At 41.5% G+C, this 14,505-nt stretch overlaps 1 protein-coding gene across 1 annotated transcript in view; it reads left to right on the top strand.

Moving 5' to 3' along the window:
• The window catches only part of LOC142160965 (tRNA (32-2'-O)-methyltransferase regulator THADA-like), a 62,086-nt gene extending 48,022 nt beyond the window's left edge, over positions 1-14,064 (top strand). Inside the window, exons 20-31 of the mRNA XM_075216118.1 lie at positions 3,130-3,234; positions 3,305-3,499; positions 3,610-3,760; positions 3,870-4,095; positions 4,188-4,415; positions 4,994-5,198; positions 5,313-5,510; positions 8,848-9,077; positions 9,370-9,555; positions 9,641-9,886; positions 10,012-10,220; positions 12,831-14,064. Of these exons, the coding sequence (XP_075072219.1) occupies positions 3,130-3,234; positions 3,305-3,499; positions 3,610-3,760; positions 3,870-4,095; positions 4,188-4,415; positions 4,994-5,198; positions 5,313-5,510; positions 8,848-9,077; positions 9,370-9,555; positions 9,641-9,886; positions 10,012-10,220; positions 12,831-13,114 (2,463 nt within the window). The 3' untranslated portion in view covers positions 13,115-14,064. The remainder of the gene's footprint in view (positions 1-3,129; positions 3,235-3,304; positions 3,500-3,609; positions 3,761-3,869; positions 4,096-4,187; positions 4,416-4,993; positions 5,199-5,312; positions 5,511-8,847; positions 9,078-9,369; positions 9,556-9,640; positions 9,887-10,011; positions 10,221-12,830) is intronic.
• The last annotated feature ends 441 nt before the right edge of the window (positions 14,065-14,505 follow it).

The following is a 14,505-nucleotide window of genomic DNA, read 5'->3' on the forward strand; positions in this document are numbered from 1 at the left end:
CCCCAGGGGGTGGCGACCGTGGGGGACGTCTGTCGCTTTATCAGGAACAGTGGACAGCGTCATCCCAAGACCCTTGGATTCGGGGCATTATATCAAGGGGGTACAGGATAGACCTGCTGGGTCCGGTACCTCATCGTTTCTTTGTAACTCCGCTTCCCCGAGATCCACAAAGAAGACAGGCAATACAGGCCTGTGTCACCTCTCTTCTTTTGAAAAAAGTCATTTGCAGGGTCCCAGACAACCAGAAAGGGAAGGGATTTTATTCAAATCTTTTTCTGGTCAAGAGCCGGATGGGTCTTTTCGACCCATTCTAAACTTAAAGAACCTCAATGTGCACTTACAAGTAGACAAATTTCGTGTGGAGTCCCTGAGGTCGGTGATAAACGGCTTAGAGAAAGATCAGTTTTATAAAGGACGCATACCTCCACGTTCCCATTTGGAGCGATCATCAGTCTTTCCTAAGATTCACAGAAGGTGTTCCTGCCGGTGGAAAAGATTACTTCTATTCAAAGTATAACATCTCAGGTCTTGTCCTCTCCTAGTCCCTCAATTCATTTGTGCATGCGGCTGCTGGGAAAGATGGTGGCCTCCTTCGAGACGATCCCCTATGGTCGGGCTCATTCTCGATGCTTCCAGTGGGATCTGTTGGCAAAATGGTCAGGATCCCACCTGCGTTTAGATCTCCAGAGGATCTCGCTGTCTCCAGGGGCGAGAGAATCGCTCCAGTGGTGGCTAAATTACGATCATATGTCGATGGGCAGGTCTTTTGCTCCATGATCATGGAGACAGGGAGGAAGAAGGAGTGCAGCTGCAATGCGAGTTGCAGCTCAGATTTTTCTTTGGGCAGAACAGTATGTTCCAGCAATCTTGGCAGTGTTCATTCAAGGAATAAAGAATTGGGAGGCCGATTACTTCGGTCGCAATGCGATGATGCCGGGGGGGGGTGGTCCCTCCATTCGGAAGTATTTCAGTCTCTAGTTCAGAGGTGGGGTCTTCCGGATATAGATCTCATGGCCTCCAGACACAACAAAAAGGTTCACAGGTTTTCCGCAAGGGCAAGAGACCCCTTAGTGGTAGCGGTGGACGTGATGATCATGCCATGGGTTTTCAGGTTGGGATATCCCTCATGGCTGCGTCGAGTATGGTACGCGGACATAATTTCCATGGCGGTAGGACAGGGATATCGTCTTCCGTCGCGAGAAGACCTTCTTCTACAAGGTTCCTTTTGTCACCAGAACTTACCTCAGCTCAGTTTAACGGCATGGCTGTTGTAGCCAGCCTCTGGAGAGCTAGGGGTTTCTCCCCCAGTGTAGTGAACACTATGCTGTGAGCTCGTAATCCAGTGTCAGCTCGCATCTATCATTGGATTTGGCGGGCCTATATTAGAGGGTGTGAAAATAAGTCTTGTCACACGTCTTCTTTTCGTCTCCCTCGCTTATTAGCGATTCTTCAGGATGGCCTGGAAGCAGGACTCCGTTTAGGGTCCCTAAGAGTTCAGGTATCAGCGCTTTCAGTTTTCTTTCACCTGAAGTTAGCGGAGTTGCCAGACGTCAAGACTTTCTTCAGGGAGTCTTACATATTCAGCCTCCCTACGCTCCACCCACAGCACCATGGGATCTTAACCTGGTACTGGATATGCTTAAAGGTCCTCCTTTTGAGCCATTACTGGCGGCAGATTTTAGGTGTCTGACCTGGAAGGCCGTCTTTCTTTTGGCGATTGCATCTGCACGTAGGGTTTTTAGAATTGGGAGCTCTGTCTTGCCGAGAACCATATCTGTTTTTTTCACGAGGACAGAGTGGTATTAAGAACACTCCCTTCTTTTGTCCCAATAGTAGTTTCGGCTTCCACTTAAACCAAGAAATTGTGGTTCCGGTTTTTTCATAGACCTCTCATTCTGATCAGCAGTCTATTGAAAAGTTAGATGTGGTTAGAGCTCTCTTTATTTATGTCAAAAGAACTTCTCAGGTTAGACGTACAGATTCTCTGTTCGTTCTTTATGATTCTATCAAAAGAGGCTGGCCAGCCTCAAAACAGTCCATTGCAAGATGGTTTCGGCAACCATTAAGCAGGCATACATAAGGGTTAACCGTCCTGTGCCAGAGAGACTTTCGGTCAATTCCACAGATCGGTGGGGGCGTCATGGGCAGCGAGAAATGGGACTTCTGCAGACCAGCTTTGCAGGGCAGCCACCTGGTCCTCTGTCCACACCTTTACAAAATTTTACCAGTTTAATGTATTTGCATCCAAGGATGCAAATTTCGCTACGAGCAGGGCTTTCACAGCGGTCCCACCCTTAAGGGGCTGCTTTAGAACGTCCCCATGGTAAGCAGTGTCCCCCAGACTGGATGAAAGAGAAAAGAGGATTTATATACTTACGTTAAATCCGTTTCTCTGATTCCGTCTGGGGAACACTGCGATACCTCCCTTCTGCTTTTCCTCTGTGTGCTCTTGGTTGATTGGCCTTTTCTCCTTGGGGCTTTTTAATGAACTGACAGCAAGAGGAAGAGGCAGGGGGTTTGTAGAGGGGAGGGGTCTGTCAGCAGTGCTAAAGATTAACTAGCTAGGTGCCAACTCCCGTGCTCCCCTCCACAACCCCATGGTAAGCAGTGTCCCCCAGACGAAATCAGAGAAACGGATTTAACGTAAGTATATAAATCCTCTTTTCCTGTCCTCTCTGAAGACGCTGATGTATGTTAAGCAGATTGTATTTTCTGCACATAAATTGCACTACTGATGTTTAAGGGCATTTCACAATATAATGAAACTGCACATTAGTACATTGTACTTCATGTACTTGGCAAGTACATTTTAACTGTTTTCATATTGTGATTTGCACTAATAGAAAAGGATATTTGAATCTTGGTCTTTCTTCTTATTTGGCAAGTAGAAACATAGAATTTAAAAGCAGAAAAGAAACTATAGGTTCATCTAGTCTGCTCTTCCAGTAGTGGATGGGCTCCAGTTGTGTAGACCACAATTAGTAATTAAGCATTTATATGGCAGCTGCAGGAATATGGTCTCGGGCTTGAAACCCAGCAGTAATGTTACGGGATATTTTTACTTTTGCAAATCTTCTATGTGGGTTAAATGTCTACTGAGTCATGAATGTTATTGTGTGTATCCTCCAGGGTGCCGTAGATGGCTGTATTGCAGGATTTACTAGGCTTTGTGCTGCATTGCATCACCATAAAGATCCAAAGTTGAGAGCTCTTCCAAGGGAAATGATGGAGCAGGTATGGTATGGTCCATTTACTGTATAAATCCTTCTCCGTGTCAGTCATTGACATGCTCTGTGTTTTACAGACTTTGGTACGGGCACAGTCTCAGAACTCTCTCTCTGTAACTCGCAGAGCTGCAGGCTTTCCTGTGCTCCTGCAGTGTATCTTATCTGCGGAGGGGCCACAGCATCCTCTACTTGACACCTGTGTGCCGTCTTTGCTGGCATTAGCTAGAGAGCCACTGCCCTGTAACTGGGACCAGACACGAGACCTGCCACAGGTAAATAAGCCAGAAGAAAAATACTATAGAGTTTTGATAGAACTACATGTAATAGGCTGTGTGGTGAGAGAGAAATGTCAGTTACTATTTTCATACATTTGTTTTTTCAGGTATCTGCAGTTCATGCTCTTCAGACTATGCTACGATCAGCGAGCCTTCGTTCCACACTCCTTAATCATGCTGTCCCTATGATGTCACTTTCACTCAACAGTCTGCGCTCTCCCTGCTGGGCCATGCGCAATGCAGCTTTGCAGCTTTTCAGTGAGTTGTACCGTACTTCCCCTACCCTAGCTAAGCATGAACAGACATAGGTAGTGTAAGTGAATTAATGACATGGAGAATGTATCTACCTCTTTTCACTTTTATCCAGCTGCTCTTTCTGTTGGTATGTTGGGACTTTCTCGCAGTGACGTTGATAGCTCAGTTCAAAGCACACTGCATATTGGAGCTCTACTGCGGAGATACCCAGGATTGCTGGATCTACTGCTGCAGGAACTGCGCAAGGCTAGAGAAGAGAAAGAGATGCTGCATCCCAGTCTGCATCCTATCCTTACCCTGCTTGCTAAACTGCAACCTGGGGGAGACGGTGAGGCCAGGTACTAGATAGTTATATAGTGAGCAGCAAATGTTTTATGTTTTTATGATCCGTTGTAGATATTGACTCTTTACCATACACTATTTATGCCAGATGTTTAATGGAGCCTCTGTTGGACCTGAGAGAAAATCCCATCTATTCAGTGCGTGGCATGGCTGCCCGTGCCCTTGTGCCTGTTGTCCAAATGACGGATTATCATATGCTACTTCTTCAGCTGACCTTGGGCCTTCCCCATACAAATGAAGGAGTGTCCCACAATGGATTACATGGCCGACTGCTGCAGATTTATGCTCTGCTGTCCCTAGCTTTGAAGGAAAACTGGTGAGAATACAGTGACAGAGTGGGGATAAAACATTGGTATTTTCTTGCACATACTTTACAATAATAATACTAATAATACTATTTTGATGATCTTGAGAAGAATTGAATTCAAAATATGTCTTTTCTCTTAAGTGGCTCCATTAATTGTCCAGTCCACTTGCTGGTTTTCTCATATATTTTTGGAGTGCCCAATATTTTGCGAAGACTGTTGCGCTTTGCTGCAGACTCCAAAGACATTGTACAACTACTTACTGTATTATAATGATAAATGTATGGTTAGCACATAATAAGAACTTTATTGTATTTGGTACTGGTAAGTCATTAGTTCATGTGTTCAAACATCGGTGTTTACCTATATACACCTTGTTTTCTATATAATTTGTATAGCTTTTTTTAATGCTTCATACATAAAACATTTATTTTGTTTACGGACAAGTTTACATATTGCTTCATCATTGTCATTTATTCATTCTTGTGCCCATTTTCTTATTGCTCTACTACCAATTTTCCAATTGTATTCTATATGTTTTCTCTTTCCTTTCTTCAATTATCATTTGTGTCTCTCCTTTTCTATTCAGTATTTCAGAAGGTGTGAGGCAGGAGGTGGCACAGAAGCTGCTACCGTCACTCTGGCTGCTGTCACCAGTTCAAAGGTGCTTCCTGGTGCGAAATGTCTTCCTGGATATTCTCATTCTGTTGTTGCCAAGTTGTGGAGAGAACTTTGCCAAACAAGTTCAGAAGGCAGTCTGCCAGGAGCTGAGTGCAAAGGGGCCACTAACACAGGTGAGAGCCTCTAATGAGCAGCAGCCATTACTGGATAGAAACCTTTACGTTACTATCCTGTATCTAAATCACAATGTCAGTCAGTGACGCCTCAGTCATATGTTACTCATTCAGGTGGGCGCTGACGCTTTCCATGAGACATGTGTCCAGTATGTCTGCAATGAAGCCATCAGGTCTTTTGACCAGTCCATCTACAGTTACGTGTGTCAACTCCTGGAGACTGGAGATACAGCTGTGCTGAAATGGTTGTGTGAGCGGCAGGTTGGCGATGTGCCGGCTGCATTGGGTCATTTAATGAGGGACATGTTACAGGTATGGTGTTATTTATATATACAAAGAGAAAATAATGGCTGCGCTACATGTATCTCACTAAACACAATAAGTAAATTTCAACTGATAAAGAAGCCAGCATATAATAACAACTAACATTTTATTAGTTTAAAAACATAACAAGGATTGCTCTCATAAATGACCAATCATTATAGACTTAGATGGTTAGACAAACACAGCTGTATATACATGTGTCAGAGAAATAAATCAATCCCTAATAGTACCAATTAAAACTTGTGGCAAAACATGTCATAAAAGCAGTAAAAATGTAAAACTGTATCAACTAGTGTCTGTGTAACCTAATATTGTAGGTCCCAAAACATATAATCATCCAAAGGAATAGGTTGTAGCTAGAATGCACTAATTACCACGGAGCAAAACAAGCACAGCCCGGTGTATGTAGAAGTTCTACTATACTGCCATGTAGAGTAGATTTAGTTGGGCAGAAGGTAGGAATCCCCTTTGATGTAAGGTGGAAGCCATGAACGGTAGTCGTACTCAATCAGCGCCGGCTATCTCTGCATATAGGAAGTGTACGGAGCTATAGTGGCAAAGGCCAGTGATGTTAAACCTGGTACAGATCAGCCTCTTAAAAGACCCCAATTTACAATTCAATGTGTCGCTACATTAGTCAATATAAAAGAAGCAGCCGTTCAGAGGAAGCTGGTGATAAACAGATGATAGCGATCCCAATTCAGGTGAATTTTATTATGGGATCTCCAGCCCCCAGTTTCTAATACAGTCTAAATAGCGGAACTGGCTGGCAACAAGCTAACAATGTATGCTTTGTATTCAAGTTTATGCAAAGTTTCACATATGATTTGAAAACATCCGTTCTAAAGATGAAAAAGCAATCAAGTGTGATCCAATATAATCCTTGGCACATTTCTTTGTTCAAACTAACAGTTTATTCAGAAGGAATAGTTATCTATGTCTAACCACCATTGTTTGTGGTTTCATTTGTTTATGTGAAGGTCATCATTGTCATTAGAGAACAGATGTGTTTTTTTTTAACTGCTTGCATTTACAATTTTAGGAACTTTGCATTAGTTTTCATTCACTTCTTTGGGTCATCTTGGTTCCATCATACTTTGATTTTATTTAACTGTGACAAGCGGTTCCGGATATCTCTCTTTTTTTATGAAAAAGAAGATACACAATTTTTTCCAAGCTTCTTCTGAATAATCTGAACTTTTGGATGAAGCCTGACAAAAACCTTATAGGAAATTGCAAGTACTTTGCAGGTTTTGCATTAACTATCCTTTCTCAAAAGAGGAGACTGGAAAAATGGGAAATTCTGCCTATTGGCTATCTTTCAAATCCACTACAATTCTAATTACAAATGCTGCTTCCTTGACGAACAGCGCGGATAGGAAATGTAAGGTGATTTTGAAGTCTGTTTTTATTTAAATGGGTGATTCGCTTAGACGCATTGGGTAAGTAAAGCAATAAATAAGTGGGCTGAACGGATTGGTAAGGCTTTGCAATCTAATACCCCAAGATCTAAATTGTTGCCCTTGGTGGTCCAAGTGAGCAACGTGTCCAGAATCTCAGCATTGGGTGGTTACAGCCAGACATACATTTGGCATAGATACTGGGAGGCAAGGGGAGTGTTCTCTTGGCCTAAAATTGGACAGTATTATCTCTCAAGCTACAATAGGAAAAAATCTTATTCTTCCCAGTGAACACTCCCAAGCCTAAGGTCCAAAGATTTTGTTCCTTTTGCTTTTCATTGAAAGCTAGTAGATGTTCCTCAACGGGCCATTCCAGGTTTTGTCAAGCAAATGTCCAGCCCCCAAGTCTGCTGAAAAACAAACCAAGTGACAGGCTTCTTCCCCATCCAGCAGTGTCCGTGGTGGAAGCAGGTCTCTTTCTGTTTCAGGACAAATGAATCAGATCTTCGGACATGAATCATAGAAAGAGGTTATATCTTGGGCCTCGACCAAGGCACTTTTTCTCTTCTGGAGGACATTCAGTCCCCATTTTTGTCAGGGGTGATTGCCCCAATCCCGAAAGAGCAGGAGAGTTTGGGTTATTACTCAAACCTATTTCATGTACAGCAACCAGACTTGACTTTTTGGCCCATCTTGAATTTGAAATCTCTTAACACTGGACAGTTTCAAAATGAAGTATGTAAGATCTGTCACAATGACATTGAAATGAGATGAACTTGTCGCCCAACTAGACATAAAAGATGTATAACTCCATGTCCCAATTTGCCAGGGTCATCACAGTTTTGCTGTGAAGGATTCCCACTTGCAGTTCAGAGCACTGCCCTTCGGTCTGCCTATGGCACCAAATGTATTCTCCAAAATTATGGCAGCCCTCTTGAGGTGAAAAAGGGTAACTGTGGTTCTGTACCTGGATGACCTTCAGATAAAGGCAGAATCTTCATTCCTTTTCCTGACTCATTTGCAAATAGCAGCAGAGAAACTGGAATTCATGCCTGCGCTATAAAAATTCCAATCTCGTTCTAGCCCAGCACATTTTATTTCCGGGTATCCTTTTCAACAGCAGATATCAACGTTTCTTTTTACCTGAAGAGATGACCCTAACCATTCAAAATCATGTGAATACTCTGTTAATGCTAAATCAGGTATCAGTTCTTTGACATGGAGATGACCAAAAGCCCCCTAGCAATCAAAGAGAACACCAACATTATGTGTTTGTCAGAAAGTTATTTCCAAGCAATCTCTGCAGTATTCATCCCGGGGGTGGAGAATTGGGAAGTTGAGTTCCTGAGTCGGCATGCCATTCTTCCTGGGGAATAGTCTCTCCACAAGGTGGTCTTCAAACAGATCGTGGGGTGGGTCAACTTGAAGGGGAACCAGGGATCTGAAGGTGTTCTTAGTGGATGATATTTCCAGTGAAAATATTGGCTAATGGAACCTCCCCTGGATTTAACATAGTATAAAAAAAACCTCTTATCTACCTGCCAGCCTTGTCCTCCTGATTCTCTAGTTTGTTTCTAGCCAAGAAGTGTCACCTTTGCGTTTCATAGACATACTACTAAACACCAAACCACATTAATGTTTTTTATTACCCCATGATTTCATACTGCAACTTCATTGAACTGCACAAAGAGCACATGGTTTAGGTTAAAAAAAGGCCATAATGGGATGGAAATATCTCTTAAATTAAACCAACCATATAAAATCTGAGACATAAACAGATATATATATAAATTAAGAAAAAAATGTACCTCTATAATCTCCAAATGAGAGATCATTGAAAATAGCGGTAATATGGTTCCAATGTTTCACAGATTATTTAATTGTATTTTAACCTCTTGTGCTTCTGTTTATATTTCCCGTACCAGGATATGTTATACAAAGTGCTGACTGATGGGCTCTCTAACAATCTTAAGCTGTATTTAGAGGGCTACGTTTATCTGCACAAAGTGTGTCCCACTCTGCCAGTTCGCAGTCCGCCCTACACCAAGAACACTGAGTGCACTCACAAACTGCTTAATCTTCTGGAGTCAATCAAAGGAGGTCCACAACTTCGTGGCCACGCTCTTTGCACACTAGGCTTGCTATTGGCTAATGGGTAACTATGAGTCTTATGTTGCTTGCAAATATCTGAAAGATATGAGGGAATTCTTTGCAACCATTTACATGGATGATTAGAGGTGCGAATGTATTGTGTAATCACTGTTGGGAACTGGGTGTTCTGCATCCTGGTGAAATGAAGTAGATGTGCAAATGGAAGTAAAATTGTGTGGGTTAGAGGTGAGGGGTTCTGTATGTTTCCTTGTGTTTTTAAAATTGGTCTCCAAAGTGTGAGTTACGAGATCATTATAATTATGTGTATATTCAATGTTTTTATTTCTCATTGGTAGGAAACTTTTGGACGATCTCTCATTAGGTACCCGCTGGCTCTCTGCTCTCTTTATTTGTGCAGACCCAGCAGTGTCCTGTGAGAAATTAAGATTGGCTGCAGCAGATGCTCTGCAATTGGCTGGAGCTGACCTGGTGAAACTAGCAGTCGGATGTGGAACTTTGGGTCTCACACAACTGGCAGTGAGGTGAGAAGACTCCATTATGGTTCTCTCTTTATATTATGTTTTCGTTCTTTTATAATTTCACTCTGGTGTCTCGGTTTTCCATTAGGACTGTATGGTGTGGAGTGGATCTACTGCAAGATGAGGACCGAGGTGTTCGAGAACTTGCTACCAGGTTTGCTATATCTGTCTTGAATCAGCCAGCTGAGAGGACCTTACACAGTGACTGGGCAATTTTGGGTCTCCTTGAACTTCTGAGGGAAAGTTTCTGGAGCTGTGAGGAGACCTTCCATGCTCTGATATCTCGCCTTCCTCCATATGATCTTCACGCTGCACTTTGCTCTTTTCATGACAGGTGATTTGGTCGACACTGATATTGTCTCCATAAATATTTCCCCCAAATAATTTAATTTTTAAATATATTTGTTGTCTCCTTTCCCTCTGCAACATATCAGTGACACTTTTCACATGTTCTTGCAGGTCGGTTACACTGTATGAAGAGGATGAGCACAATACGTTTGCTGATCCCAACTTTCTTTCCTCCCTATTATGTCTATTTCTCTTTGACTTGATGGGTTTCATGTCTCGCAGTGAATCTTTGTGTTCTGTTGTGCAACAATGGGTGGTACCTACACTAATACCAGTGAAAGAGCAGATAAAAAGATGCCTCAGCTGGGCAGAAGAACAGGGTAAGTTACAGAGTCAAATATGAATGGTGTTGTAATGTAGTGAGAAGGTAAACATCACCTCTCAAGTCTGTTACATAAAGGTTAAGCCAAAAATAATATACTAGAAGCTGCTGTGGCACTGTGTTAAATCTCCATTGGCACTTTGTGTCTTGATTTGCACAGGTGCACCTTATGCATCTTCTAGAAGTGAAGAAAATCACTCCTAGGTGCACTTTGCTCAATGTAAGAAAATAAATAAATAAATCTAACACACACAAGTGCCACATGCAATTAAGGGAGTGTGGCTGCTCATCTCTCTCGTTAATTTATACCAACAAAGAGGCGCTAAACCAAGAAGTTTTGAGACAAAAAATGTAAAAGTGTAGGGCTGGTTGCAGAATGTTCTGTGATGTGACAGGTACACATTTACACAGTGCACCTCCTGAGATTTTTCCACCTCCCTGCTGACCTACGCACATTTCTAGTTTGAGATGTTCACCTTGAAATACAGGGTGATTCAAAAGTCGCAGTACACCCTTTTATTTCAAAAACTCTACAGGAATTGGGCCGATTGGCCGATTTCAAGATTGCGCCCATGTTTGGTACATACCGTAAAAGATAGACCACGTCACCCCTACCTTACTGGAGTATTCAGGTTTCCCAATTTCCTGTAGAGTTTTTGAAATAAAAGAGTGTACTGCGACTTTTGAATCACCCTGTATAATGGCCATCAAGGCATGTGCAAAACCAAGGCGCTTGCAGTACGAATTCAGTGCACTTTGTAAATTAGGTTACCGAGTTCAACCTTTTCTAAATGCTTTGTTTAGAGGAGAGCAAAACAAAAACCCCAGCAACACAGCTGCCAGTTTAAACACACAGGGAAGTAGGAAGGGGATACTCCTGATGTGTTTAGGTGTCATATTTTTAATAACTGCAGGCACAGTGACTTGTAAGAAAGTCATCTAACCAGCTTCATTATTATTATAGTCATACAGTTTATTGAAAGCATAAAATATAAGTGTTGCAGTAGAGTGCCGAGATAAGGCCTTTGGAGGAGTGGCAGTAGAGGCAGAGTGGAGCTTTAACACAGTAAAAAAATATATATCTAACTTGCAAATGCTGGTGTCCATTTGAGAAACCAGGCAAATAGTCAAAGGGGCCTATTCAATGCTGAGAATCTCGCGGTCCGCGCACGATTACCGTTATTACGGTAATCGTGCGCGGAAAAACCGTTAATACGGTAATTTTCCCTGAGCCGTGAGCTGAAATCCAGCTAACTATAATAGTTTTTCCGCCGCGCGGAAAGCAAACATTTGAATATGCCCCAGAGAATTGAGGGAGATTTTTCAGGAGCAACACTCCCCATCTAACCCATTTTAAATGTATTCAGTAAATATACCATCAGGGTGTCCCTTGGTAGGGGGTTTCCGATCCTGTCCCTTGCAGTGAAACACTCCCTATTATTAAAGTAATTCTATCGTTTTAAAATAAGCATTGCCCAATCAATTGAATGTGTGTCCAAAGCACAAAGTAATTTATTTTTAGCAGATGTAAATAGTCAACATTTCAATACATTATTATATTATGATAAAGTACAATACAGCCAATACCAAAAGATAAGTACATACCAATGCAATCGCTTGCGCACGCTGCGCACCCACCGGACCCGATGGACAATATTCTGTATAGAATATTGTGTCAGAGTTGACTGAGGCCCCAGTGAGATGCAGCTAATATATATACAGTCAGTGTTTCATTGTGAACAATAGAGATGACGTATATTGTTTCTATAGGTCCAGACGTTGGGTGGGTCCAGGCCAGACAGATAATAGGTTGATTCAATCTAAGGAATCCAAAGGTGGGGGTCTTCTCTCCAGGGGGTCTGCTCCTTTTCATAGCCAGTATCATACAAAGGTTTACTCTCTAATATCAATAACTAAAGTATGCAATGTACGATCTCTTCGCCGACTGCACCGGACAGCTGCTGATGATTAGGGCTTCAATATGATATCAGGCATGACACCTTTCCTATTACCTAAACCTTTAATAACACTACAATGTACATATAATCACTATATATATATATATATATATATATATATATATATATATATATATATATATATATATATATATATATATATAGACTAATAATAAACCGAATACTATCTGCTCCTGAATTACAGTGTAACAGAACCAATATGAAATTATATAAATAACTAACTGTTGTAATGCGAGTGTGTGCGTGCGTATTTTACCGTGCGAACGCACCACGTCACGTAACACGTGGCGTACGCTTCGCAATACGCACGGCAAACCAATATTAAACCAATATACTTTCGTTCATCCAATTATACGACTTTGACACTATGTTAATGTTGAAACTGTTTTTCTTTCATAGTTGTTTTACATTGACCCTGGATATATTTTTTTATACATATTAATTAGATCACTCCTAAGGTACAGATTTTTTCCAGTGTAAGACTAGAAAGTCCATTTCCCTACTTGTTCCCAGTGTTTCTTAGTGATATTAAGGGAAATCCAGCTGACTTCCATATACCTTTTCTTTTCCTGTGGTAAATCAGTTCTCCATTGTCATTTTATTCTGCGTCTTGTCCTTTTCATTTCCAGGCTCTGCATCTCTGCTGTGGCTTACAGCCTCTGGTTGCTCCCATGTACATGCTGCTGTTTTGGGTTTATTGATTCGTGGGGAGCTGCTGATCAGGGCGCAAGAGATGTTGACACAGAGTGGTATCAAATTGAAAGACTTGGTAATACCTCCAGACTCACTAAGCGAGGAGCTAGCTCAGCTGAAGGAGGAACTTACACTTCATGGACTGGGATATTTCAATACAGAGACCAAAGTGAGACTTCTTTGGAGAAATTTGCCTTCAATTGTAAACTCTGATTTATAACTGTATGTTACTTGTTTCTGTTTATTTATATTAAAATATAATAATTACCCCTTGATAACACGAGAAAGGTCAGAGAACTGTGACGCATTTACAGGGCATACCAGCTTCTCTACCAAATGACTGACCAATAAAGAGGTGCTGTGTGGACCTCCATGACATATAGTGGGCTTCATGTTTAATGTACGAGTCACCCTTCTTGCATTTACTGTTTATGAATAGAAATAAGAGTTGATCTCTCCTGCATTTCTGTGCAGTTTTAGGTGATATCTCAGCTACAATATACCATTCCAGCATATCTGGATATCAGAATATCCAGGTAACAATACGTCTTGAACTATATTTCTATTCTACAGCTGTGACAATGACTGCTTTGTACACCTTGTTTTATTAAGCACAATCGTTAAGTTTCCTCCATTAGACTGTTCTGGCAGATAATTAGGAGATTGGTCATTAAACAATGGAATACTATGTATTTTAATAGTGTTGCTGCACAATAAAATATGATTTTTTTTTACATTTGAATATCTACAATCACTAATTTTGCTTGACGGTGTTGACACAATAATGAAAAAAAGGTTGCAACTGGTGTCACTGATTGTTTCGTAAAGGTTTACATGCGTGGGTTTCCTCCGGGGGCTCCGGTTTCCTCCCACACTCCAAAAACATACTAGTAGGTTAATTGGCTGCTATCAAAATTGACCAGAGTCTGTCTCTGTCTGTCTGTATGTTAGGGAATTTAGACTGTAAGCTCCAATGGGGCAGGGACTGATGGGAATGAGTTCTCTGTACAGCGCTGCGGATTCAGTGGCGCCATATAAATAAATGGTGATGATGATGATGTGTAGGTATGTGTACAGTTTTATTTTTTTCTAAATATGTAGATCGTACTGTGCAGTTTGTTATATATTTTTGTCAAAATAAAACACTTATTGTGTTGGTGTTTTTCCCAATTGACATGTATTTCATTTTACAGGGGAGATTCCCATATTGAACTGCATCTCCCACACCTGCAGATTTTTGGTTTTTGTCCATTTTCTATACTGAACAAGGCAGATCTTGATACTATTTAGTAGATAGGGAAGACAGATTTAATAAAAGAACTTACCAAATCTTAATACACCATTTTTATTGTCCAGTATGGAGCAGTAATAACACTGCTTCCTGCTAACATTGTGTCCTCTTCAGCTAGCCCTATGCCTCTGGCATGCTAAGCTCCACTTAGTTTACTGGGATTTTCTCCACAATAGCTGGAGAATCTAGAGCACATGAAACTTGTGGCTCTCCAGCTGTTTTAGAACTTCATGTTCAAGCATCAAGTGACAGTGAGTATCACTGAGTAGACTGTGACAACAATATCTGGGTAAGTACTGACAGTCATACTTGTGGCATAT

Source organism: Mixophyes fleayi, chromosome 1, assembly GCF_038048845.1.
Source record: "Mixophyes fleayi isolate aMixFle1 chromosome 1, aMixFle1.hap1, whole genome shotgun sequence".
Classification (NCBI taxonomy): Eukaryota; Metazoa; Chordata; class Amphibia; order Anura; family Limnodynastidae; genus Mixophyes; species Mixophyes fleayi.